This window comes from Manis javanica, chromosome 10, assembly GCF_040802235.1.
Source record: "Manis javanica isolate MJ-LG chromosome 10, MJ_LKY, whole genome shotgun sequence".
Classification (NCBI taxonomy): domain Eukaryota; kingdom Metazoa; phylum Chordata; class Mammalia; order Pholidota; family Manidae; genus Manis; species Manis javanica.
In genome coordinates this window covers 27,662,761-27,690,613 of record NC_133165.1, presented here as the reverse complement: position 1 = coordinate 27,690,613, position 27,853 = coordinate 27,662,761, and the positions used below count along the sequence as shown (strand labels likewise).

Genomic DNA, 27,853 nt, shown 5'->3' with positions numbered 1-27,853 from the left:
GTTATTTAACATTTAGAGATCTTTTCAATGTAAATACATACATGCGACTTGAACTTCCAATCTTCTTTGCAGGAGAGCTCCCATTCTGTTTCGCACCACACAGCGGTAAAATCCAGCATCAAGCCTCTGTAAAGACGGAATCATGTACCTGCCAAATACCAAAAAGAATTGTCAATGGTTCCACATCAAGAACAGCCTTGGCATCCCATCTAGTAGGTGCACAATAAGTATTTTACTTTTGGTAAACTAACATCTATGTAATCCCTCCCTGATCAAAGCACTTAACTGCAACTGCAATTTATCTATGAGATTATTTAATGGATATCTGTCTTCCATACTAGGTTGTCTATATTGCTTGAAGCTAGATTCTGATCTATCCTGTTCATCATTGCATCCCTGGTGTCTAACACAGTGCTATGCACAGAATAGATACCATTCATGAGTGGCTGAATGAATGAGAAATGTTAAACGTTAAACATAAAAATATTTACATTTAAAGAAAACCTTTCAATAAAAAATTTATAAATTCTTTCTCAGAATTTCTAAAAATTATTTCTAGAACTGGCATCAGTCTTAATATAATGTGTCATGTCACTTAATCTAAAAGTTCTAACAACACTTTCAGGATGAGATATGGGTGTTATTAAGGCAAAGAAAACAGTGACATTATGACACAGGTCCTCTCTCCACTCACTACTGTAGGCACCTCTCAAAACAATTCATACACTTGCCTTTTTTACTTTTCCACATATGGTCTGACATTAACTTTAAAAACTTTTTATATGAAAGTCATCTCATTTTTGTTTTCCATTATTGTGAATATAATCATCCTTCAAACCAATGCCTTTCTAAAAATTTCAGCAGAATTTTATAGGGGGAAAAAGTAGTTAGAAGATACAGTTTCCATAAAAGCCCTGCTTTAGGTTTACTGTTAGTTTTATAACTTAGGATGTTTTGAAATCCGTAAACAAGTAGGATATATAACCAAGGACAACTTGAAGTGAGTTTTATAGCTCCAGAGCCCAAACTGTTCATGATACCTAAGAGAGTATGTGAATTGGTTTCTAGTCATGTTCACAAAAAAATCAAGAACAAGGCTTGAGATCTGGATAGTTTTAACACATAGGAAGTTGTCTATCATAAGAAAGAAAAAGAGAGCAGAACCCAATTAAACAGTAGCTGGTTTTCTGGAAAAGAGAAAACTGTGATGTTATCCTTTACTAAAAAGATGTTCCAATAATAGTTATCTTCAATTTAAAAATACTTTCTCTTACAAAGCCTAATCAAAGAAACTTTAAAAAATCAGGTAAAAGGCATTGTGTATGATATGTTTTATTTGCTCAGTTCCTAAGCAGTTTGAAATCACTTTTATTCAACTAATTGCTCATTTTTTATTCAAGTATGTCCTATTAGTCATCCTGGAAAAGTAATTGATAGACATACTTTTTAAGTGGATAAAACATGTGGACAATACAGGAATTCAGTATTAAGTAAACATTAAAGTATGTTTTCCCTAATAACTGTCTTGAGATCCTATGACAAGATTAATAAAATCTTTTATGAAAAGATATTACTTCAATATTTTATTCTATTCTGAAGAACGGTTCATCTCAAACAAAAGTTAATTAGTTCAGATAACCAGAATAATATCAAATTGAACACAAAGAGTCAATGCCTTTTATTTAAATCACAAATCAAGACCAAAAGGATAAGCAGCTTTGATTATTGTATATTGTGATAATAAGAAGGGGGAGTTTTGAGATAGGTTAAAACAAAGTCAACAAAAATTTTGGAAAAGAACACAAGTTATTGGAGTACATATTTGAAAAACTACTAGAACAGTTTTGTCATTGCAACATACCCATTTTTTATAATTGTTATTCATTCCATTTTTCCTTTTTTGCAGTATCCTTAATAGGCTTAAATTCTTCTGAATTTCTATAGCAATCCTATATATTAATGTACAAAAATAACATGCTTTCAAACAATAGGGAGAGACAGATACAAAATGGAATATTAGGCATATGCTGTTTTGTACCATCTCTTTAATCTAATGTCTCACCAGGGAAAAAATATACAAAAAAGTTGCAAAGTACTATACCTATTATGGGAATTCCTACAAAAATTATGTTCCCCTAACAGATGGGAATATTCATTGCAAGCTTATTGTTTATAAACACACATTTTTAAGCAGAGGAAGTTTCCTGGCTCTTTATAAAAAAAGTATGATAAAATCTTACCACCATATGCCACTAAAATACAGAAAATGCTGTTCCTATTTCCAATAAGCACAGCAGGGAATGTTTATATTCACTGTACCAAGGCAGAATTCTACTAGACTAACAGAACATTTTCCAGGGCCAGTTCATTATTGGGAAAATCAAACACAAAATCACAACAAAACCAAGGGTTTAATCCATTTCTGCTAAGCAGGAGAACACTTCAGTTCTGGACTGCCACTCAGAATGGGCCACAGAACAACTCCAGCATTTCTCTAGGAAGCAGCTTCCAGTCCATTTCAACCCATGAACAATTGCTTGACCAGCTCTGTCTGGAGTGGACATTTGACACTGTTTTGCTGCCTAGGATCTGCACCACTTTTCTGTATTTGGAGAATTCTCCACTCACTTATAAGTCTTGGTAGAGGTATATCCATCCATCAACAGGGCACAGGTACAAGACACCACATGACCACTGGACACACATACTCTGGGGTTTTAGATCTGGGACTGGTGATGCACAGGAACAGGACCAAAGTAAAGAATTTTTCCAAAAGCAGTAGTGGGTGCAGCAGAGCCCTGGATGAGGGAGGGGACCAGTGCAAGTGTCCAGGGCCAATTGGGACAGTGGTTCAAGCAGTGGCATCCCAGACCCAGTGGTTCCAGCTGCAGGACGTTTGTAGAATTTGATCTTGGGGTGGGTTGGCCCTAGTGGGCTTGTGACACTCTGTTCCTGCCCAATCTCCAGTCTGCCTAGTGATTCTAAGAGCAACCCAATGTCCATACAACTTTCTTTGTTTCAACAAGAGTTTCTATGGTTTGTCCCACAACTCCCCAGATCTCTACACCACAGAACATAGCCAAAATAATTTTGTCTGAAAAAACTTCTGAAGTTATTAGGTATTCACCATGGTCATGGAAAAACCTAAGTAACGCCTCATTGAATCATCCCTTTTTTAAAAATCATGGCTTCCTGCTAAACCACTAAGAATTATTAGGTAATAAATAGTCCCCCAAAACTGGGACAAATTAACTGTTAACCGGATTTTTTCCTGAAATGAACCACTAAAATTTTAGAAATTGTGATAAAATAATATCTGGTTTTAGATAGTTACTGTTGAACAGTTCTTCCCAGCAACAGTTAGATACTATGACTAAGTATAAAGGTCTGCAGAGACCTATCATGGTTCAGAACAAAGAAACTACATCTTTAGCACAGAGGAGAAAACCTGTATTTCTCCCTCCAAGGTCAAGGAACATAATTCAATTCATTAGAAAGATTTTCTTACTCATTAAAATTAGATATATATTTTTTGTTTTCATGGGGGTCTATATACATTTCATGCCACTCCAGACAAGACTATTCTTCACAACTTTAATTTTTTATGCTGGTATGAAATGATCTATTTTGCATGAAAATAAACAATCAAATTCTGTAATAAATTTTCATGTTTTGATCTATAGGCCAATAATATTTTTAAAGTGAAAGAGTTCCAGGAAAAAAAAAAACTGTCAGCTGTATCCTTCTTGGAACTGCTCTAATTCTTGTTTTGAAAGTGAGATAATAATTATGTTTTCAATTTCATTTTTATAGTTGTCCTACTTAAAAAATTAAAATTAAAAAAAATAATCAAAAGTGGAATGAGTCTACAGATGGCCTTTTCCACAAGCAAAATAGTGAAATGAAAAATCCAGACTGAAACCTGTTAAGAAAATTCTGAAGGTGTGTCCAGCTAATAGATCCTAGGTACTGAACAAGCTGGGGGTTATGTTTTGAGTCCTTTCAAAAGAGTTAAAATATCAGTGTGAAGTTAAAGCAAACAGTGTCTTAAAGATGGAAGCTGGCCAATGGGAACATTATATTTACAAAAGTTATTTAATCTGTATTTTATTTAAAATTTTTTATTAAATTGAAAGGGGCAATAAACAGGTCCCTGCTGAGGATAAACTGAGGATCTACAGAATCTGTTGCAGTTTGGGAGAATATAAATCCAGAGAATATAGCCCTCATGGGATCAACTGAATGGTGAATATTCACATACTATGAATAACTACATTTAAACTTTATCTTCATTCATAGTTACAAGTGCCAATCTAGAATTTCAGTAGTTAATACTGAAATGTTCCTAAGAATCTTCTTCTGGGATTGTGGTTTATGTGATTTTCCCTAACATGAACAATGTCTTGGGTTCATTCATTCTTCATTTATTTCTACCTTCTATAGTCAAGAGGCAGAAAAATTCACATTTAGTGAAACATGGACCCATATGCCTGAAACTAATATGTTAAATCTGTTATGAGAAAATGTTCTCTCAAGACAGTAAGAATGCAATATCACATTAGAGATAATCAATCAAGATAGCACAGTTTCACACCAAATAAGCCATTGAAGTCAGTGTTGGTTTCTTTGGCTTGGAATGAGAGGAAACTAGTCTAGCTACACTTTTACCTGCCAAAAGTTTATCTTCCCCTTCCTTATAAACAAATAGATAAAAGGACTTGAAGTTATAAATGAAGAATTCACTTTGTCAGTTTCAGGGCTCCTAAATAACTGTGGGATACAGAAGAAAGGCCAAAATTAGGTTGAAAGCTTTACACTCATTCCAACCATTCACATCTTAGGCACTAGGAAATAAGAGTCAACCTGAGCCTTAAGCAGTTTGGGACTCTAAGGGATTCTACTTGCTTTAGCCAAAATGGGATGAACTAGTTAGTTTGAGCAAAATATAACCTGTTGTTATTGCTGTTGTCATTGGGCAGCTCTCAAAGGATAGGACCAATGGAGAGTTACCCAGTAGAAAGGAATTACTATAAACGATGGTTGGGAAAACTGAAGCTGAACCACTTGGAGACTAGGCTCTTTGCAGGAAGATGTAGATGGGAGCCATGCTCAGTTTGGCTGGTTGATGAAGAAGCTAACTGGTTATGTTTCACCTAAGGAAAGGGTTTTCAGTTAAAGAGACCTTTTCTTGGTGAGTGGGGGTTCAACAGATTAAAAACAAAACAATAAATATGTAGAGGAGTCTTGTCCATGGCTTAGTGATGAAGTAATTGGGTGTACTGTCACAGTGCCTCAAGCCTAACAGATATGGCCAAGGGATCAATTTGGAAAAATTTGATATATCAATAATATTGAGTTTTCAGACATATGAACATTGAATATCTGTCCATTTGTCTTCCTTGATTTCCTTAAGCAATGTTTTACAATTTTCATTGTAAAAATCTTGCAAATCTCATGTCAGATTTATCTTTGAGATTTGTGCTATCTAAAAAATTATATAGGTGTATATATTGTAGACTCTTCTTTGCCAGAATACAGAAATATAATTGATTTTTATATGCTAAACTTGTAACCTGTAATGCTATTCAATGTACTTATTAGCTTTAGCAGCTTTTTTATAGATAATACATTTTCTACATAAACTATCATGTCACCTTAAAAGAAAGACAGTTTTACATCTTACAATCTAGATGCCTTTTCTTTCCTTTTCTGTCCTATTGCACTGGCTGATAACTGTACCACAGGGATCTGTTGAGCTTGCATTGGTGGGTTTGCAATTCATCAAATGGGGAAATTTTTCAATATTGTTTCCTCAAATATTTTTCTACCCCTATCTCCTTTGGGATTCCAGTTACACATATGTTAGGCCATTTTAAGTTTTTCTATAACTCACCAATGCTCTTGATTACCTTTTTTCTATCTGCCTTTTATTTTGGATAGTTCTATTGTTTGTACTAATATTTTCTTCTGCAATGTCCAATCTGCTGATAATCCCACACAATGTATTTCTTCATCTCAGACATTAGAGATTTCATCCTTAGGAGTTTGATTTCTGCTTTTTAATATCTTTCATGTCTGCACTTAACTTGGATCACATGGAATAGTTAAAATGTTTTGATGTCTTGCTCTACTAAGTCTATCATCTATGTTGGCTTTGGTTTGGTTTCAATCTATTGATTTTTTCCCTTCGTAATGGGTCATGCTTTCCTGCTTCTTTACATGCCTACTAATCTTTGAGCAGATTCTAGATATTGTGAATTTTACATCACGACTTCAGTGCTGGATAATTCTGTATTCCTGTAAGTATTCTTGAGCTTTGTTCTCCAATGCTTCAGTGATACTTGGAAGTAGTCTGATCCTTTCTGGTCTTATTTTTAAGATTTTTTAGGTAGGACCAGAGTTGTATTTGGTCCAGGGTTAATGATTTCCCCATCATGAATCCAAGATACTTCTGTATACTCTATTCAAAAGCCTCCATGAATAATGAAGTTTTTTAGTTCAGCTGATGAGAATAGGCACTGTGGATAAAATGAGACTTCCTGTGGCCAGAATTCTCACCTGGCCGTGGTTGACTAGCTCACTGCACACCTGTGGGGAATACATGGCTGTTGACTATAAAAAGAGCTCTGCCCAGTGCTCTGAGCATGACACGGTGGCAGGGCTGCAAGGCTGCAGGAGAGCAGAGCAGAGGCTGGAGTGGTGGCAGCACCGAGGACAGAGGCCCACAGGACTGCTGTGTGGGACAACTGTGCAGAGAGGCCCAGAGGACGGCTGTGTGGGACGGCTGTGCAGAAAAGCCCACAGGACAGCTGTGTGCACAGAGGGGCCCAGAGGCAGAGACAGCCTGCTACATGTAGACTCACTCTGAGTGAATGGGATTCTAGTGACTGACCTGCCACCTGGAAATAAAGTTGAGTATAACCCTTTCACCCCAAGAATGTGTTGCTGTCATTTTCTTTGGTCACACTGAATCCATAGCGAACTTGCCCAGGGCTGAAACCCATTGGCAAGACAGGCACTCTCTACCCAACCTGGGTAGACATGGGAACTACTGCCTCCACTTCCTGGGTAGTTATTTCCCTAGCCTTGGGTAATCCCCTCACATGAATGTATTGATGAATATTCCACTAAATATCCAAAATAGAACTTCTGCAGCTCTCCAGGGTTCTCTCTCTCCAGTACTCTCTCTGAAATCTCAGCTCTCTTCAACTCAGGGAGTCCTCCAGGTTTCACCTATGCTCTCCCTCTCTGCACTAGAGCCCAGAAATTCTCTCACAGCACTAACTGGGACAATCATAGGGCTCACCTTATTTGTTTTCCATCTCTCAAGCTTTACCACCTTTGGTTGCCTGATGCCCAGTGTCTTGAAAAAAACTGTTTCATATACCATGTCCAATTTTACAGTTGTTTAGATTTCCAACCAAGGGTTTTTTTTAATATATATATCTCAGTGAGGTTTCCTACTTTTCTTCATGTTGGTTCTACTCATTTCTTATAAAGGTTATTCCCAGATATTTAATAATTTTTATTGATATGTGAAATTTTTTGTCTTTTTATAAGACATAAGGAAAAGTAACTTTTCCCTTAACCATTCATATTTTTACATTTTTTAATTTATAAAGGATTAAATATCCATCAAATTTCTATTATCTATACTGTCACAGAAACTGAAGCACAGAGACAGGTCACATATGAAGATGAAGATTTTCAGCTGTTTAGAGTATTCAATTATTCTTCTTGTTATATAGCAATGAGTATTGTATCTAGCACTAAGAAATTCTTGGCTTAGATATATACACAGTTGAATATAATTACAAAATAATTTTTTATCCAAAAGCAGAAAATAATTTAGGATAAATGTTTTCTGGCAAAAAACAGAATCTACCTATGACACACCTTTGCAAACTTGGTTTAATTATTGAAAAATTATCATTTTGCCAGTGTAGTCTGCCTAAACATGGACATATGAACAATGTAACATTTGAAACTCACTGAAATACACGAAGTTTGTAACACAAGCAGCAAAGAAAATGCCCTTTTTAGTCAAATCTAGAAAAGCTGAATTTGTATTATTTGCTTTTTATAGAGTTATCCTTTACATAGCTGACACTAAAGGTGAGGGTCAGAATAGGGACCCAATTTCAGGTTGGAAACAGCTATCATTTTATAAAGTATCCATGTTTTTCAATTTGAGACTTAGAACAGTCTCATGAAGGTTGACATTTGGCAGAAGGTGCTTAATGGAAGGAAGTAGATGAAAGAATAATTTGAAAAAACAGCATGAGATTTTTAAACAGGTTTTGTACCTTGAAAAAAATGATGACAGAATACGATGGATTCTTGATAACCCATCTCAGAGTCTGAAGCCCTTAGTGAATGGAATGCAATTTATCACACCTGCCCCAAACTGTTCTTGCTTCAGTATAACCTATTTCTTATTGAGTTCCCAATAACACAGTAGTGAAGCATCAACCTTATTTAATGATCTATATATAGTGAGCCACCTCCTCAATTTTGCTTCAATATAATCAAAAATGCCTTGTCTTCCTGTAGATTATCCAGGGTGTGTCAAATTAATAGGCAAATTTGCTAGTGCAAGGAACAATGCAAAAAGTGCTCCATCTCCTTGCATATTTTTAAGTTGACATCAAAATTATTTTATTGTAGGTTTAAATGGTTGCACACAATAGTATAGTGTATGTTTTGGCATTTTAAAATAAAAATGTTACACAACTGTTTTAAATGGATTCAATGGAATCTAAATAATATAATGAATTTGATATCTACAATATCCAGTTTTTAAAATGAATTCTTTAACAGATAGAACTTTCATATTGTTCCTTTTTACTCTTTGAACTTAAGTATTTCATCATTTACCCCACGGAATTTTATCCTAATGTAGTATTTTCATGCCTGATCCTTACTGATTAACCATGATACTTCTTTGAAATAAAAATTTACATATAAATGGTAATTTAAAAAGAATTTCCTTGGACCAAGAGATTCTAATTGTGTTACCACTTTATTCTTGATTACATGTTCATTGAAATTATTATTATACAGTTAATCAAAACTACATAAATGTATAACAAAATTTTGAAAAATAATTATTAAACACTTAAAATGAGAAAATAAATGTCTCTTAATGAGATGGAAGTGGCTATGTGTTTCAATTACTTCACATTTCATGGAATGGAAAGTTATTTACTACTAGAATGAACAGAATTGGATAGAAATTAACAACAAAAAAGAGAAAAAAAGATATTGGAGGAGGAAAAAATGATGGTGGCATGAGAAGTGAGGCAGAAATCTCCTTCCAAAACCACATATAACAAGAAAATACAGCAAATAAAACTAATCCTGAAAGAGTGACCAGAAAGAAGACTGCAACAGATGGCTTACATCTGGGGAAAAGAGAAGACCTCACAAAAAATGGTAAAGTAGCAAAGCTGCAATCCAGAGGGACCCAAGCACTCCCCATACCCCAGCTCACTGGCAGGAGAAAGAGAAATGGAGTGGGAAGGGAGAAGAAGCCCAGGACTGCTAAATACCCACCCCTGGAGATCTACTCCAGGAGCATGAACCTGCATTAAATGGTGCTCTGCAGATTAGAGGGGTTGGAAAGCAAAGACAGGCAGAACACTTGGAGAGAGACTGAGATTCTTGCTGCTTGTAGCAAACAGGTACCCATAACTGGCCACTCAGACAAAAGAAAGGTGGGTACTTTGAAAGACTTCCCAACAGTGAGAGGGCTACTAAAGGGGCAAGGATTACACAGAGCTTGCTGCTCAGCAGAAACGACAGGGGAACAAAATCATCCCAGCACACTCAGCCAAGAAAAATCTTTCAGAATCTCCAGGCACTCCATCCCCCTCACTGGCAACACAATCCCAAGGCCTCCCACCATGATATACAGCCTGATGCACCGTCCCCCCAGCCAGCACCTGCTCACAAGCCTACTGCCCCTATAATGGTGCCGGGCCAGCAAGTGGGCAGACCAGCTAGAGGACAGCCCCACCTATGGCAGCTAGAAGGGCATAATGCAGAGGTTGCTCTCTGCATGCTTGGCCCATTGGCCCTGGTAGTGAAGGCAGGCACTGTGGCTGGGAAACAGGAAAGAGCTCTTTCCTCCTGGCAAGCACTGGAGCTGCTCACCCGTGACCCCCACCACTACTCCTGGGGCTGGACAGCTCCAGGGAATAGAGCTCCTGGGCACTAGAGGGCACTGCCTTCACAAAATTATTTTTCCATATTATTTAGTAGGAATATAATGCAGCAAAACAACCTTGTTCAATCCAAAATCCATGAAGCACCAGAAAGAGGGCTCAGTGAAACCAAAATCACAAATCTTCTTGATAAATATTTCAAAATAAAAATCATATACATGCTCATGGAGCTATAGGAAAATATTCAAGATCTCAGGGACGACTTCAAGAAAGAAATGGGAATTTTGAAAAATACAGTATCAGAAATGAAATATACAATGGAGGGATTTAAAAGCAGATTAGAAGAGGTAGAGGAGATGGTAAATGGAATAGAAATTAGAAAACAGGAACAAAGAAGCTGAAGCAGAGAGAGAAAAAAGGATCCCTAGGAATGAAAGAATAATAAGACAACTCTGAGACCAATCAAAATGGAACAATCTTCACATTACAGGGGTACCAGAAGATGAAGAGAGAGAGAAAGAGATAGAAAGTGTCTTTGAGGAGGTAATTGCTGAAAACTTCCCCAATCTGGGGAAGGAAATAGTCTCTCAGACCATGGAAGTGCACAGACCTCCCAACACAAGGGACCCAAGGAAGACAACACCAACACATATAATAATAAAAATGGCAAAGATGAAGGACAAGGACAGAGTACTAAAAGCAACCAGAAAGAGAAAAAAGATAACATACAAAGGAAACCCAGCAGGCTATCATCAGACTTCTCAGCAGAAACCTTACAGGCCAGAAGGGAGTGGCATGATACATTTAATGTAATGAAACAGAAGGGCCTTGAACCAAGAATACTCTACCCAGAAAGATTCTCATTTAAATTTGAAGCAGAGATTTAAAATTTTCCAGATAAGCAAAAGTTGAGGGAATTTACCTCCCACAAATTGTCTCTATGGTGTATTTTAAAGTGACTGCTATAGATGGAAGTGCTCCTAAAGCTAAATAGCTGTCACCAGAGGAAATAAAACCATAGTAATGGAAGTAGACCAATTAATTAAGCAAATACAAAATTAAATAAGCTACCCAAAAAGTCACTCAAGGGATACACAAAGAATATAGAATATGACACCTCACATATAAAGAGAAGATGAGGAAGAAAAAGGGAGAAAAAAGATTGTGTTTATAATAGTGTACAAAGTGAGTTAAGTTAGACTGTTAGACAGTAAAGAAGCTGCCCTTGAACATTTGGTAACCACAAATCTAAAGCCTGCAATGGAAATAAGATCAGAGAAGAAATAAGTAAAATTGAGAGGAATAAAACAATAGAAAGAATTAATGAAACCAAGAGCTTGTTCTTTGAGAAAATAAACAAAATAGATGAATCTCGAGCTAGACTTATCAAGAAAAAAAGAGTCTACACACATAAACAAAATCAGAAAACAGAAATGAAAAATCACTACAGACACCACGGAAATACAAAGAATTATTAGAGAATACTATGAAAAATTATATGCAAACAAATTGGATAACCTAGAGAAAATGGGCAATTTTCTAGAAAAATACAATCTTCCAAGACAGACCCAGGAAGAAACAGAAAATCTGAACACACCAATTACCTCCAATGAAATTGAATTAATAATAAAAAAACTACTGAAGAACAAAGACCCTGGACCAGATGGCTTCACCACTGAATTTTATCAAACATTTAGTGAAGACCTAATACCCATCCTCCTTAAAGTTTTCCAAAAAGTAGGAGAGGAGGGAATACTTCCAAGCTCACTGTAGGAGGCCAGTATCACTCTAATATCAAAACCAGGCAAAGGCACCACACACACAAAAAAAAATTACAGACCAATATCCCTGATGAACAGAATTGCAAAAATACTCAACAAAATATTAGCAAACCAAATTCAAAAATACATAAAAAAGATCATCCATCATGATCAAGTAGAATTTATTCCAGGGATGCAAGGATGGTACAACATTTGAAAATCCATCACCATTATCCACCACATAAACAAAAAGGACAAAAACCACATGATCAACTCCATAAATGCTGAAAAAGAATTAGACAAAATTCAACATCCATTCATGATAAAAACTCTCAACAAAATGGGTATAGAGGGCAAGTACCTCAACATAATAACAGCCATATATGATAAACCCACAGCCAACATCATACTTAACAGCAAGAAGCTGAAAGTGTTTCCTTTGAGATCAGGAACAAGACAAGGATGCCCACTCTCCCCACTTTTATTCAACATACTTCTGGAAATCCTTGCCATGGCAATCAGACAACACTAAGAAATAAAAGGCATCCAGATTGGTAAAAAAGAAGTTAAACTGTCACCATTTTCAGATGACATGATACTGGCACTAAAAAAATCTGAAAGAATCCACTCCAAACTACTAGAACTAATACCTGAATTCAGCAAAGTTGCAGGATACAAAATTAATACACAAACATCTGTTGCATTCCTAGACACTAACAATGAACTAGCAGAAAGAGAAATCAGGAAAACAATTCCAATCACAATTGAAAAAAAAGAATAAAATACCTAGGAATAAACCTAACCAAGAAAGTAAAAGACCTATACCCTGAAAACTACAAGACACTCATGAGAGAAATTAAAGAAAACACCAATAAATGGAAATACATCCCATGCTCATGATAGGAAGAATTAATATTGTCAAAATGGCCATCCTGCCTAAAGCAATCTGCAGATTCAATGCAATCCCTTTCAAAATACCAACAGCATTCTTTGATGAACTAAAACAAGTACTTGTAAAATTCATATGGAACCACAAAAGACCTTGAATAGGCAAAGCAATCCTGAGAAGGAAGAATAAAGTGGGGAGGGGAGGAAATTACACTCCCTGACTTCAAGCTCTACTACAAAACCCAGTAATCAAAACAATTTGGTACTGGCACAAGAACAGACCCATTGATCAATGGAATAGAATAGAGAGCCCAGATATAAACCCAAGCATACATGGTCAACTAGTATACAATAAAGGAGCTATGGATATACAATGGGGAAATGACAGCCTCTTCAACAGCTGGTGTTGGCAAAACTAGACAACTACATGTAAGAGAATGAAACTGGATTATTGTCTAACTCCATACACAAAAGTAAACTTAAAATGGATCAAGGACCTGAATGTAAGCCATGAAACTATAAAACTCTTAGAACAAAACATAGGCAAAAATCTCTTGAATATAATATGACCAACTTTTTCCTGAACACATCTCCTTGGGCAAGGGAAACAAAAGCAAATATGAACAAATGGAACTACATCACACTAAAAAGCTTTTGTACAGCAAAGGACACCATCAGTAGAACAAAAAGGCATCCTATAGTACAGGAGAGTATATCATAAACAACGTATTTGATAAGGGGTTAAAATCCAAAAATATACAAAGAACTCACACCTCTCAAAACCCAAAAAACAAATAACCCAATCAAAAATGGGTGGAGGATATGGGCAGACACTTCTCCAAAGAAGAAATTCAGATGGCCAACAGGCACATGAAAAGATGCTCTGTATCACTAATCATCAGAAAAATGCAAATTAAAGCCACAATGAGATATCACCTCACACCAGTTAGGATGGCCAACAAATGCTGGTGAATATGCAGAGAAAGGGGAACCCTCCTACACTGCTGGTGGGAATGTAAATTAGTTCAACCATTGTGGAAAGCAATAAGGAGGTTCCTCAAAAATCTAAAAATACAAATACCATTTGACACAGCAATTCCACTCCTAGGAATTTACCTAAAAATAACAAGATCTCAGATTCAAAAAGACACATGTACCTCTATGTTTATCACAGCACTATTTACAATAGCTAAGATATGGAAGCAACCTAAGTGTCTATCAATAGATGAATGGATAAAGAAGATGTTGTACACATACATAATAGAATATTGTTCAGTTATAAGAAGAAAAAAATCTTACTATTTGCAACAACATGGATGGAGCTAGAGGGTTTTATGCTCAGTGAAATAAGCCAGGTGGAGAAAGACAAGTACCAAATGATTTCCCTCATTTGTGGAGTATAAGAACAAAGCAAACTGAAGAAACAAAATAGCAGCAGACTCACAGACTCCAAGAAGGGACTAGTGGTTACCAAAGAGAAAGGGAGTGGAGAGGGCAGGTTAGGAGAGAGGGAGAAGAGGATTAAGAGGTATTACTATTAGCACACATAATGTAGGGGGGTCATGGGAAGGCAGTACAGCACAGAGGAACTCCATAGCTTCTTACTATGCTGATGTACAGTGACTGCAATGGGGTATGTGCAGGGGACTTGATAATATGGGTGAATGTAGTAATCACAATGTTGCTCATGTGAAACCTTCATAAGATTGCATATCAATACCTTAATAAAAAAAAGAAAAGGTATTGACTGTGTATTTGCATACAGTTAATTTAAAACTATTGAGTATTGAGTACATGGAGAAAACAAGTAGAGAAGAAGTTGATGAGCAATAGCAAGCCAAACACACTGCTGCAATAAAAAACAGATCTGGACTTAGAATATCAAATAATCTTTTTTTGGCAAAAGTTTATCAATGTGTCTTCTGAAAGAATGTTTGAGAAAATACAAAGCACTAACTTTCCTATAGCATATGTCCTTCTGTATCAAGATAGAACAGTGACCTGAGGAAGTTTTACCCTTTCTCCTTAAAATCTGCAACTGAGCCCTCACCAAGCTCTTTCTGTTTCTGTGTAGGGTGAAATGCTGGCAGAGAGCCAAGTGTATTTCATAGAAGATTTCTTCCCAGCTTGCTTCTCTTCGTAACAAATCTTAACTGCTCTAATTCTAATACAATAAGTGGACAAGCCACAGAGCACTACTGGAAGTTTGCTGCCTGGACAGATGAGTTGCCCTCATCTGGTATTTCCTGCATATGCTCTCTTTGCTTTGCTCTCAGTACACATTCCTCGAGGCAAAATACATTTGATAATAGTTTAAGAGTAGAAAAGGTAAAGTTTTTAACAAAAAAAAATGGTTTAGGTCCTGGTGCCCATCTATACATTTCTGAATTAAAAAAACAGCAAGATTGGCCAAAATATCCCATTTCTAGTGTCATACTTTGCCCTTAAATGAAATAGGTATAGAATGAAAGACAAGAAGCTCTTCTAGGGGTTGTTTAATAAATAAAGCCTGATGTTTTGATCAAGGCAAATATTTTGACCTGTGTGTTTTTCTTGCACCCCTAAGATTGAGTTCCATAGGAAGACTGGGCCAGGAAGAGGTGTGCCCTCCTTTTGTGAAATGAGAGGAATAAAACAAAGAGAGTAAGAAAAGAGAACACAAAGGCATGCTCTCAGGCAGCTCAGTTTTAGAAAACACTCATTGAAGCTGAAGATCTAGAAAACAATTCCTGCCACTATCCATGGCCCTGTGTACCCCAGTTTGGAGGTCCCTGTGAATAGAGTCTCATTATTAGGAAGAACAACTGGGTTCTTTTGAAACCTCATCCTTTCTTCCTGGGGCTTAAAAAATGTTATATCATATAATTTGTATGAGAACACTCAGAGTGGATTTCTTATACTCATTTTACAGATGAGAAAAGTAAGATCCATGGGGGTACATAACTTGTCCAAAGGCACATAGTTTATAGGTTGAATAGAGTGTTTGAATCCAAGTTATCTGCCACTAAAGCTCGTTACTCATTAATGGTTCTCATTTCTCAATTCTCTTAATGGTTTCTGCTTTCATATACACCCATCCTAACAAATTAAGTCCCCTAATGGCATATTGCAATAATATAATATTGCCTAGGGTTTATTCAGATGGTTTCTGGGCCAGAGATAATGCTATTTTACATATATCAGAGCCTTTTAATGCTCACGACACTACAAATAAAGTATAATCAGCCCCATTTTGTAGACTGAAAGTGGGGCTAATAGGCAGCTCTCCTGAGGTCAGAACACTAACGAAATTGGAGAGCTGGGGTTCAAACCTAGGATGCTTTATGTCAACACACTCTTAACTGTTATGATAAGTTGCTACCACAACAGCAGATACTGACAGTATAGGCCTACCTTTGAAAGAAGAGGTCATTTACATCTACAAAGGGCAGGTGAACAGTGGAACTGAGCAAACATTACAAGGTAGGGGGCCCAAGAGTGCTGAGAACCAGAGTGGCCGTGCCTTCACTCAAAGGCAGCACTGCCCAGCTTCTGTGTGGGGCTCAGACCTGGGTGGCCATATCTTCTGACAGTCAAAAGGGGCCAAAAAGAGGATTTGTATATGAAATCTTACAATTATTAAATGCTAGCAATCAATTAAGAAATATATTCTGTGTATATATCCATATGTATTTTGAACTGGTTTTTAAACACACACACACACACCACATTATTACAGGCAGGCTAAATGTGGTTCATGAATCACCACATTGGAACCTCTTAGAGAGTGAGTGAGTGGCAGGCTGTACCCAAGATGAGAGGCTCATGCTATTGGAATACCTCTAGACAGCCAATTCTCTTTCTTATTTCATTTTAATAAGAGCATGGTATTGCTGATTTGCACTGAATGGGGTACCCCTGGATGTCCGAAGCAGTTGCTAATTCTCCATCCCACTCAGAACTGCAGATCTAGTATAATAACACTCACCACAGAAATGGAAGTTAAACAGACACAAATCTGGAAAGACCTCAAGCACTGAAGGAGACACTGAGTCTCACAAGATGGTTTCTGCATGAAGCCCCCACCTAGACTTAACCTGATCTCCAGCTCTCCATCCCCATTAGTCCCTGTACTCTTGTTCCCTGGAGTGATACCCACTCCTGTACCCAAATACCAAGCTCATGGCAGTAGTTCAATAACTATCCATTTTGCTAACTATAAATGCTCTACTCATGTCCATCCTCCCACAGTTCTCTCTTTTCCCAACCCAACTGTAAAAGTTAGCTAGGAAAGTTGTTGACCACTTAGAGCTCCAGAAAATGCTGGCCAAAAATCTGTTTAAACATTTATAAATCTCTGTTTAAACATTTATGCTTGTTAAAAATGACAATACTGGTGGTGGGGGAGGCGGGGGACTGTTGCCACAAGAAAGCAAATTTATCATGCTATTATTTGCATTCCTCTTTAACTATAACTTTTTTTTGGTCTCACTCTTTCACTAATATGCTTACTTTTACAAATACGATAGACTTCTTAGGTATAAATGCAACCTGTATCAGACTAATAAGTCACATGCTAATTAACTCTATTATTTTAATCCTAATATATTAGAAATGCAATCCAATATTTTCACCCCTTGTGCTCTTATGACCAAAAAAGCAAATATCCTAAACATAACCTGAAATAAAATCTTATTTTCAAGCAATCAGTTACTTATATTCGCTGGTGTAGGTGGTGAGTTCACTGTCATTGCGCATCCACTTGAATTCCAAAGGCCAGCTCCCCTCAGCAAGGCAAGTGAGAACAAGACGATTCCCTTCCAGGTGAATCTGTGGTAGGCCTGGCTCCGTTTTAAAATATGGCACAACATCATCTGAAATATTTTAAAAAGAGAGAAAAAAAAAAACTGAATGAAGTACACATGAAAATGGCATTCATCCAATTAACCAATCACTTATTTAAACAGACATAATTTTTTAAAGAATAAATGATGGTTATTTAGCCCAATTAAGAAGCAAATAACCCGTCACTCCTTAGAAACATGCACTATCCTAGATAATATTTTAAAAGGCTGAAAGCTCAATGATAGCACCATTTGAAAGCATCTGACAAGTTCATCCAAGTTTTTTCCATTTAAAATTAATATTTGTTTAGTAAAGGGCAATATACATTCATGGAAGCCTTTGTTTTAACTAGGCATTATAGTGTGAAAGTAACAATCGAGGACATTTACCTAGGTCCTAAAGATAAATTTCCTAATCTGACCTTCCTTTGGTTGAAAAAAATAACTACAATACGCAAGATTAACATGCATACATAAATGACATGCATCCCAATCTGGCTTTCATTTCACATACACATGCATGATCCCCTTTAGTGACTTTCGGTTGGCCATAAAACTAGAAACCTGTGTGTATTCATACAATAAATTACTAAACAGCAAGGAAATGAACCAACTATTGCTGCATACAACACATGACAATACAGCTGAATCTCATAGACATGTGGAGTCAAAGAAGCCAGAGAGAGAAAAGTTTATGGCATATGCTCCCACCTAAAGGTTCATAAAAGTTTAAAACCAGACAAAACTAATCTTCAGTATTAGAGGTCAGGAGAAGCATTATATTCTGGGGGCTGGGGATGGTGGTGGGGGTGTAACAGTATAGCTTATAGAGGACAGGTCAAGATCTTTTCTCAATATGGTTATATGGGGGCACTTCATGAAAATTAATGTAAAATCATTCTATATGTGACTTGTGCAGTTTTTATATGCATGCTTCAATAATTAAAAAACAACATATGAATAGAGGGTACTTAGCTTCAAGTTCTAGCTGTATCACTAATTAGCTTACATGACCCTGATCAGGACCCATGGGTTTGTTTATCAGTAGAATATGCAGAATTAGATGACTTCTCATCTTTCTAATCAAATACCCACAGCACACCTGCATAATCCACTTTTTGTCTATTTTTCAGGCCTCCTTCCCTTGCTACTCACACATAAACATTCCAGCCACACTTGACTTCTTAACTATTAAACCAGGCTAAGCCCTTTCCTACCTCAGAGCCTGTTCACATGCTCCTCCCCAGCTCTGTGCATGCTGACTCCTCCTCATCCTTTGAGTTAACAAACCTCCTTCCCAACAAGCCCTGACAAACTATAATGTTTATTTCAGTCACAATACTTACTGGACTTTGAAATTAATGTGTTTATGGATTATACCCAGTGCATTCCCCTGCCCTGTCTTGGTCACTTCTGAATTTCCAGTCTCTAGAACAGTGCCAGGAACAAAGTATATACTGAATAAATATTTGTTGGATGAATAAATATAACAATACAAATAACAGCAATAGCCAGTATTCATCGAGTAGTTACTTGTGCTGCAAAGTGTTTTATGTGCTTTATATGTACTGCCTTGTTAAATTCTCACAAAAGCCCTATGAAATATGTGCCATTACTATACCCATTTTACAGATGTGTAAAGAGAGATACAGGGAAACTAAAGTAACTTGCTCAAGGACACCCAGACAGGAAGTGGCACAGTCATGATTTAAACCCAGATAATTTGTTCCAGAATCCACCAATTCTATAGAATATGACTCCTACATGTCACAGGTTTCTTACTAACAGAACTTTCTTCTCAAGAACCCATATTTTAACTTCAAGTTTTTGATAAATTTGTGAAATTCCTTAACTGGAATTTTAAATTACAGTATTTTTGGAAAACAAATTAAGCATCAAATAGCATATTAATAGTTAAAACTGAGACTATTTTTACATTAAGTTGACATACATAGAGCTGCTTTCTTTAGTACTGGATCTACCAGTACTAAACATATAGAGTACTACCAGAACTTAAACATACAGAGTTTATTTTGCCATTGGGATGATCACTGTATTCCACTACTGGTACACTGGTCATACAATATTACCAATCTCTGACTAGTATTCATTCAAATAAATAATTGTTCAATTGCATCTGTGAATGTGGTAAGAGCCTATGATAAGGAAATTCAACCTAGTCAATGAGATGCCATGCATGAACTAAGAGCAGAAAGATTGGTAGGAGTCAAATGCCAGATAATACTACCATGTGCAATGGCCCTGTGGTGGTAGCAAACATGATAAGTAACCTGGGGAAGCACAAAAGACTGAAACTCAAGCAATTCTGCAGGTACAATAAGTGAATGCAAGCAAGACCTTACAGACAAGGCAAGCATACGTCCCTGTTTCCCTGTCATTCTGGTGTGATTTTCAGTGGAACCCATATCACAATTTATCTAAGTGGTGAGCTGTATGACCACCCTATTTACAGGCCTTGGTCAAAAGAACAGTCAGTATTATGATGACGACGACAATGAGCTATTATTATAAAAGGACAGCAGAAAGCCTTTGAAAGGGTTATGTTGTTAAAAGCACATCTGGCTACAATAAAGAGAAGGAATTAAGAGGGCCCAGACTAGTGGAAGTAGACCATTTGGGAGGCCACAGGCACCTGCTCTAAAAGGAGATGGTGGTTGGGCGAAAGTAATAGTAGTAATTGTGTTGATGGAGAAGGAAAGAAATGAATGGCTTTAAAACAATATTTAGGTGACTTGAATATGGCGGTGAAGGACAGGAAAGTGTCAAGAAGGTTTTTTTGGTCTCTGACTTGCAATTTTCTCTTCAATAAGTACACATCAATGTTGTTAGCAGCACTAGAGGTATAATGAGAATCAGACATAGTAGCTGTCTTGGTGTTTCTAGGCTAATAGTCTAGGTCTGATGCAGGAATATAGACAGTAAAGTTTTAGGTGCAGTGACTGAAATATGTAACTCAAAAGTAGAAACAGTCGATCCCTGTCCAATTCCAAGAGTTCTACCTGCCTCTGATGCACATCACGTACACTAAACTAAATTTCAAGTGCATTCTTGGTTTTGATTGTCAACTGTGTGTCCAATTTTCCTTTTTGCTTTGTACTTCACCTAAAATCATGCATTCTCATGACCCAAGCAGTCTAATAAAGCTGAATTGGTATGAATATAGCTTTGATACTTTGGAATTGACTGAGCTACAGGCTTTGTTAATGTCCTGCCATTTGCACAATATTTAATAAAAAAGAAATGCCACTTCATGTGGTTCCAGCATCCTACAAGAATGAGTCATAAAATATACATCTTTTTGAAAGGAAAAAGCTTCAAGATAAACATTCAAGAATTTGAATTTGGTTTTACAATGGACAGAGCATCATCACATCATTAATTTAATGTATTATATGATGGTTTTGAATATAAATGATGCCATAATTCAATTATCATATAATTCAGTTTATTAAACATTCCTATACTATGTGCAAACATGTATACTATGTAAAAATTATGCACAATACCATGACTTAGTAGGAAAAGAAATCTTCATAAAGGATAGTTTCATATGGTTGGCAAGCAAACATGTTGTGATCCAAATGATCATAGAATTATAGTTAGATTAGACACTAACATTTATTATAAGAGGAAGAGAGCCCAAATATATTGATGCTCTGAAGTCTCAAGTATCTAGGTTAAAATTATTATGAGTATTTTAAAATAGATTAGCCAACGTGCAGAATAACACAGTTATGTTTTTAGTCCAGCACTATTTTCCACTGAAGTATATATAGTAGATCATGAAATTAAAACAGGGCATAAAGGTAACAAGATACAAAAGCTTTGGGGAGAGAAAGAGACAGAAAGATAAGTATTCAGGTCTGCACAGAGCCCTGCAAAAGCATGTGATCTTTACATAGCCTAAATGGAACAGAAAAAAGTCTGAAAAGATCTATAAAGACAAAAATGAATGAGTTACCTCTGCAACTCTGAAATAGGATAATCAAACTCTGACCTGGGGAGAAGGCAATGGTACATCTGATGCTCTCTGAGGGGTGTGTATGCTTTCCCAAATAGTAACAAACAGATCTCCCCCACAATAGGAAAATGACCAGAGGTTAAATATGCATCTATGCATTATAAGACTGTAGAATGAAGTACTATAGCAAACTGAAATTTCTGTTTTCACATACTTTTACATAGAACATAAATCATTTATGAAAGAGAGTCTCATCTGTCTGGATAATACAGACTCAAGTTCCATTCAAAGGAGAGGAATGGACTTAATGTTCTCTCAAGACAACATCATAATTTTATAATGTAGAAGTCACTTCCCTAAATAGACTTTTAAGGTTTTCAGATATAATGTAAGTGCATTTAAGTTCACCTGTCCAATATGAAGATAATCTGCTCATCCAGAAAGGAACCATGACTGATATGCTACAATAAAATCATTTACCTGGGGAAGCTACAGGACAGGAAGCTCTGAAGCAGAGCCCTATCCTGAGATTCCAGGCTTTTCTACTATGAAGAAGGGTGAACTGCCACAGGTTTATCTGCTCCATAATACATAATGGAGGATTATTACCAGAAACTCTTTAATGGAAGAATGCATAGGAATCAACTACTAGTTGCCAAGAAAGTCAAACTTCAAGCTATGCTTGTGACTTTGTTAAACAGAGAGCTTCAGCTAGGATCACTGTTATCTGTTCAGTTATTTCCCCTTTCCTCCCCATTTTAAAGTGGTAAGAAATAAAGAAATGAATGAATGAATGAATGAATGAAGTAATCAACCTCCACATAGCAGAGGAATCAACCTCCCTACAAACAAGAAGGGTCTACAGCAGATGAACCCCACATATCTGAAATTTATTAAGGTGTTATAATCAGCACTATCAATCAGGTGAGGATCCAGTGGGAAGGATCGGAAATTGCAGCATGAATGGAGAAATCAGCTAGAGCAGGACCTTGTATTACTGAACTCTGCTTTTCTGACAGCTGAATTTCCCAGGGCAACTAATCTTTTGCTTTAAACCACTAATCTTCCTTTCAAAACTTCTTTTACATCAACTTCAAACATTTTCATGCCTCAAGTTTTGAATTTACCACTAACAGAAAGTTTTATTTTTCAAATCCCTGTGAGAAACAAAAGCACAGGGCACAATGTTTCATTTGTGAGAAACTATTCTGAAAAAATATAGGTAGAAGATACTTGTCTGGTTAATAGAGTCATTCAAATTTCAGCGGCTGGCAGGTCATTATGTACACCTACTGAAGCCAGGAACTTAATCTCAGTCTGTTGTGCTTTTTTCATAATAGTAACATTAATCTTTTTATAGACAACAGTTGTGTATTTTAAATGTGTTTCTGAGGTAAAATTTAAATATATGATTAGATGTATTCTACTATAGCTATGTAGGCAAATATGGAAAGGCTGCACTTCACTACTGTAAGATGACCCTGTAAGATAACTGTTTAAAGACCTAGGCCTCTACATGCTCAGGAGAGGGTGACTCAAGCTGTACTTTCTGTGACCACCTATGTTAAAGCCAAAATGGAAGATGAGGGAGAGGAGGAGGAGATGGTAGCTCTGTCATCATAGCTAATTCTCAAGCTGCATTCACCAGCACACCAGAAATACGTTTTCCAATGATAGACTTTCAAATATAGTAGGTGTATCATCATATTCCATGGATCTGGATGTCACTTTACATATTTCTATTACTGCATTGTAAAACAAATGAGTAGCAGAAATTTCACAGCCACAGGTAGCTGCTACAATTGAACCAAAAATATATACACGATTATAAGCATAATAAAACACTAAAATCCTCTTACAATGACTATAAAACATAGGACTGGCATTTTTCATTTTGTTACTTCCTCTCTTAAGTATTTCTAACAGGGTATGACTGGACGTTGCCACTCTGAACTGCTGCATCTGAGACCAACAGCCAGAAGATCACCACCACCTTCTTAGTCTTTGCAGAGCTTCACACAGGAGAGGTGGGCCAACATTGTGGAGCACGACTGCTCTGGCTCCATAATTACAAGGCACTCCATTCCTCAAGCATTCACTGAGTCCCCTGGCTGCTCTGCACTGGGATACAGCTGACCCTGCCCTGAGGAGCCACTAGTTAGAGGCTAGTCAACAAGCCAAGGGCAGTATCAGCATGTAAGAGGATGGGACATGAATCCATTGCCTGAGAGGGTGTTTGATAGAGTTCATGGATGAAGACTTCCCATGGCTGAGGTGTCCACAGATCAGCCAGGGCAGAAGCTGAGGTGGCACCAGTGTCCTGGAGCCCAAGACAACCTGACAGACTCTGGCTGCACAGGGGCTGATGCCCAAGGTCTCACAGAAGATGCTCAGGTTGTGTCTTTTAGCACTGATTCAGCTACATACTGGCTTCTAAGACTTTTGAAGGCTTTTAAAGAACTGTCCCATCATTTGTCACAAATGAGAATTTTTTTAGAGAAATGCACTCCTCCATCCCAACTAAAGTGAAATTTTGCAAGCCCATCTGTCTGTCTTGTGGACCCTGCTGTGAAAGGTGAGAAATGCTTCTGGCATGTCCTGGCACTGTTGGAGAGGCCTCTGAGGATAAGGAATGGCTTGGTGGGAGTGGCAGTGACTGCTACCTTGGTTAGGGACAGAGTTTTGGGGAGCCAGAGGCCAGGATGCCTCACACTGATGGGCAAGTAAAAGACAGACTGTTTACCCCTCTACTGAGCCTCTGTCCCACTGTTTTCTGGAGAGCACCATAATCGGAAGGGAGAAAGCAGTTCTACACTTGGTGCATATTCCTAGATCTCATCATAAAGTCATCATTTTGTACTCAAAAGCTTGACTAGTAAGTATGAGATTTTCTGGGTAGTTTGCAGTATTCTCTTTGTATCTGGATCTGTATGTGTGAAGCAGGAGGGGTCCCCAAGATTTCCATTAAACAGTAGTGTGAACAGCTTGCTGATGTATTCAGTCAGGGGGAAGTCAAACTGATTACCTCTATTTTCTCAGAAATCAATGTGAATTAACATCATATTTAAGGAAACTCACAGGGTAAAATTACCCTTCCAGTATTTTCCCCCTAGAAACCATTCAAGCTTTCAGTGAGATTAATCTACTGTGAGGCTGGATGTAGAAACATAAATGGTTGTATTTATGTACCGGTTTTATCCTGCACTGTGCTAATATATTTCATCATATAAATTAGTAAGACGACGCAGTGGGATAAAAGCAATTCCCCTATTTCTCCAAACTGAAGTAAGTTCCAGCTCTCCAATGTTTTATTTCAAAGAAATGCACTGAATTGTCATTTCTATGGTTTGTAGTGAAAAAGTATGACCAACCAAAATAAAAGGAGAGTTACTACAAATTACCAACATTTTTTTAGTATGGTACAATATTTCTTTCAAATAGTCCAAAAAATCTAACTCAAATTAAGTAAAAGGCCAAAAAGTCCAAAGAGAAAAATTTTAGATGTGATTTACCTTTCCTATTTAGATGTTTACTGCTAAGTTTATGCTTCATATATACTGACATAAAAAGTGGGGCTCAAAAAATACCTAAATGGTGAAGACTTAATTTTAGACCAAGAAAATGAAATCGGAAAAGAACTTCTTAAAGATATCTAAGTTCAAATATATACTCTCTACTGATTTTAGCAAAGTTACAAACCATAAAGATTTCTCAAAGAGAAGTACCTGTACATAACAGCAGCTTAAAGCAAGAACCCAGGACCCAGACCACCAGGGTTCAAATCCCAGCTCTACCCCTTACTAGCCCTATGAGCTTGTGTAATTCAACCTCCTCCACTTGGCATTCCCAACCAACAAAATAACAAAATAACTCCTTTCAGAGCAGCGGTTCTCAGGCTTTCTGGTCCCAAGACCCCTTGATAACTTAAAAAAAAATTATTGATAACCCCAAAATTCTTGTTTGCATGAGTTATATCTTTCTATATTTATCATATGAGAAAGTAAAACTGAGTACTTCTACAATGTTTATTATTCATTTAAAAATAGTAATATTAAAGTTATTACATTTTATCACAAGACACAGTTATGAAAATTAATTGCATTATCCCAAACACAAAGTATTGAAAAGAATGGCATTGCCTTACAGCTTTTAAAAATTTTCTTCAGTGTCCAGCTGAATAAAATACAACTAGAGATTCATGTGTGCTTTTGCATTTAATCTCTCACAATTATACTGTGTCAACTGAAGGATATGAAAAATCCAGCCTCCCGCAGACATGTAGTTGGTAAAGGAAGGAGTACTTTAATGGTCTTTTCAGATAATTGTGAATATTCTTGATACTCTGCCAAAATTGAACGAATCATAGTTTCATAAAGATTCATTGCAATGAGGAATCTATAACTCTATTAATGAAATTTTGGTATTGTTTACAGTAAAATCCTTTGGTCTATATTGCATTTTGAATGGAACTTTTACACATACATGACTTTGATGGTTCACTGAGTTGTGCAGCTTTTCTAAATGTTGACATATTTCATTATGCAATATAACAAATATCACATTATTATAGCTACCTGTTTCATCAGAAAAATCCTTACATAATGGCAAACTTTCAAGCTTGTGGTGGTACATACAAGATTTCCAAAATTCTGATTTTTACTTAACAGCTCAATTTTTATTATTAGCAACAAATATTATCAATTGTTTTCATTAATGTGACATTATTTTGATCATTTTCAAGAAATTGCTACCAAATTCCCAAGTCTAAATTACCATAGTTTGTCTGTTAATCACTACTTCAAGTAAAAACGAGGTACATTGAAAAAAGCAGCTACTCAGCTCATAACTCAATATCACAAGGCCTTGGCCTCAAGACAATTGTCACATTACAGTATGCAGCAGAAGTGTTTCATGTAATTCACATTTTCAACATAGAATATTAAAAAAGCAGGTATTAGAGTCAAACTTTCAAAAAAAACTAATGATTTTCACTACTTCATCAAGGATATTCTTAAGGAAACTGGATTTTTTGAAATCACAGTTGTGTGTCAGGACAGAATACCAATCCACCTGGTAGTCTGGCGCTGTGATACACCTGCTCAAGACCCAGAAGTTTTCTCACAATTGCTTTTAGATCATCAGTAAAATCTCAACACGGGTAAAAAGCGAAAAAGTCTCAGCATTGTTATGAAGCGTGTTTGACCTCTTGGATCCCCTGAAAACGTCTCAAAGACTGCCAGAGGTCCTTAGACCACACTTTAAGAATTGCCTTCCTAGAAAGCTATCAGAAGGATTAAAGTAACTATTGTGTTAGAAGTGCTTAGCACAGTCCCTGATCCAGAAGCACAATATATGTGATAGCTTTTATTAAAATACTGGCACAGAATGAAATTGCATTTTCCTATAGAATGTTGAATCTTGAATTTCATTTAAAACACACCTACTTTTGACTTTCTAAATAATAGACATAAATCAAGTTACAGTCTTAAATATCAAAAACTATTAAGCCAAAGAAGTTGTTCAATTTAAAGAAAAACAGGTGTTCACATTTTCAATTATATCAAAATTCCAGAGAAGTCTAAGTATTGATTTGACCATTCTCTCATTCAATGAAGATTTATTACATGTCTATCAGGACTCTGAGATGGGAATACAGATGTGAAAAAACAAGTAAAACACTAAAAATCACACCTTCATGGAACTTATATTCTAGTTCGGGGAGATAAATAGTGGAACAAACAATGAAAATATACAGTACAGTCTGTTTTGCTAGATCTCCAATTTCTTTTACCCAAATTGTGTCATATGTGGTTGGTAAATAGGAAACTGATACTGGTATAACACCAGAGTTGTACTGATTTATACATGATTTTCACCAACATATTAATATTATAATGTGATCATAGACAATCTTTATCACATGAAGGGAAGCCTTAAAACTATTAGAAAACAATTAGCAATAACAACAAGTAAGACTACCCTAACCTTAAAGAAATGTCTTCTTTGTTTTAGTGCAAATAGTAGCTGGTTTAGGGGCTTCAAAAATCACTTCACTTCCCACTATGCTACACCACTGAAAGAAGCTGCATGTGCTGATACATAAGCTCAGAATAGCTTATTTATCTTGTCTTCTCATCAAAATAGCAAATGAATGTAAAAAGCTACTGGGATTATACTTTTTTATTAGGGATCTGGTTGTAAAGTTCAAAATAGGTTTTGGGTGGTCTGCCCCAA

The 27,853-nt window shown here is 36.6% G+C and overlaps 1 protein-coding gene across 10 annotated transcripts in view; it reads right to left on the bottom strand.

Annotated features, from left to right (window-relative positions):
* Window positions 1–27,853, bottom strand: part of SDK1 (sidekick cell adhesion molecule 1) — a 1,045,458-nt gene that overhangs the window by 577,814 nt on the left and 439,791 nt on the right. For all 10 annotated transcript variants that reach the window (XR_012122096.1, XR_012122097.1, XR_012122095.1 and 7 more), the window contains exons 2-3: window positions 17,508–17,667; window positions 42–148 (exon numbers count right to left, since the gene is read on the bottom strand). Coding sequence is in view for 6 of the 10 variants with exons in the window: in XM_037008170.2 (XP_036864065.1) it covers window positions 42–148; window positions 17,508–17,667 (267 nt within the window). In the remaining 4 variants the exon portion in view is untranslated. The remainder of the gene's footprint in view (window positions 1–41; window positions 149–17,507; window positions 17,668–27,853) is intronic.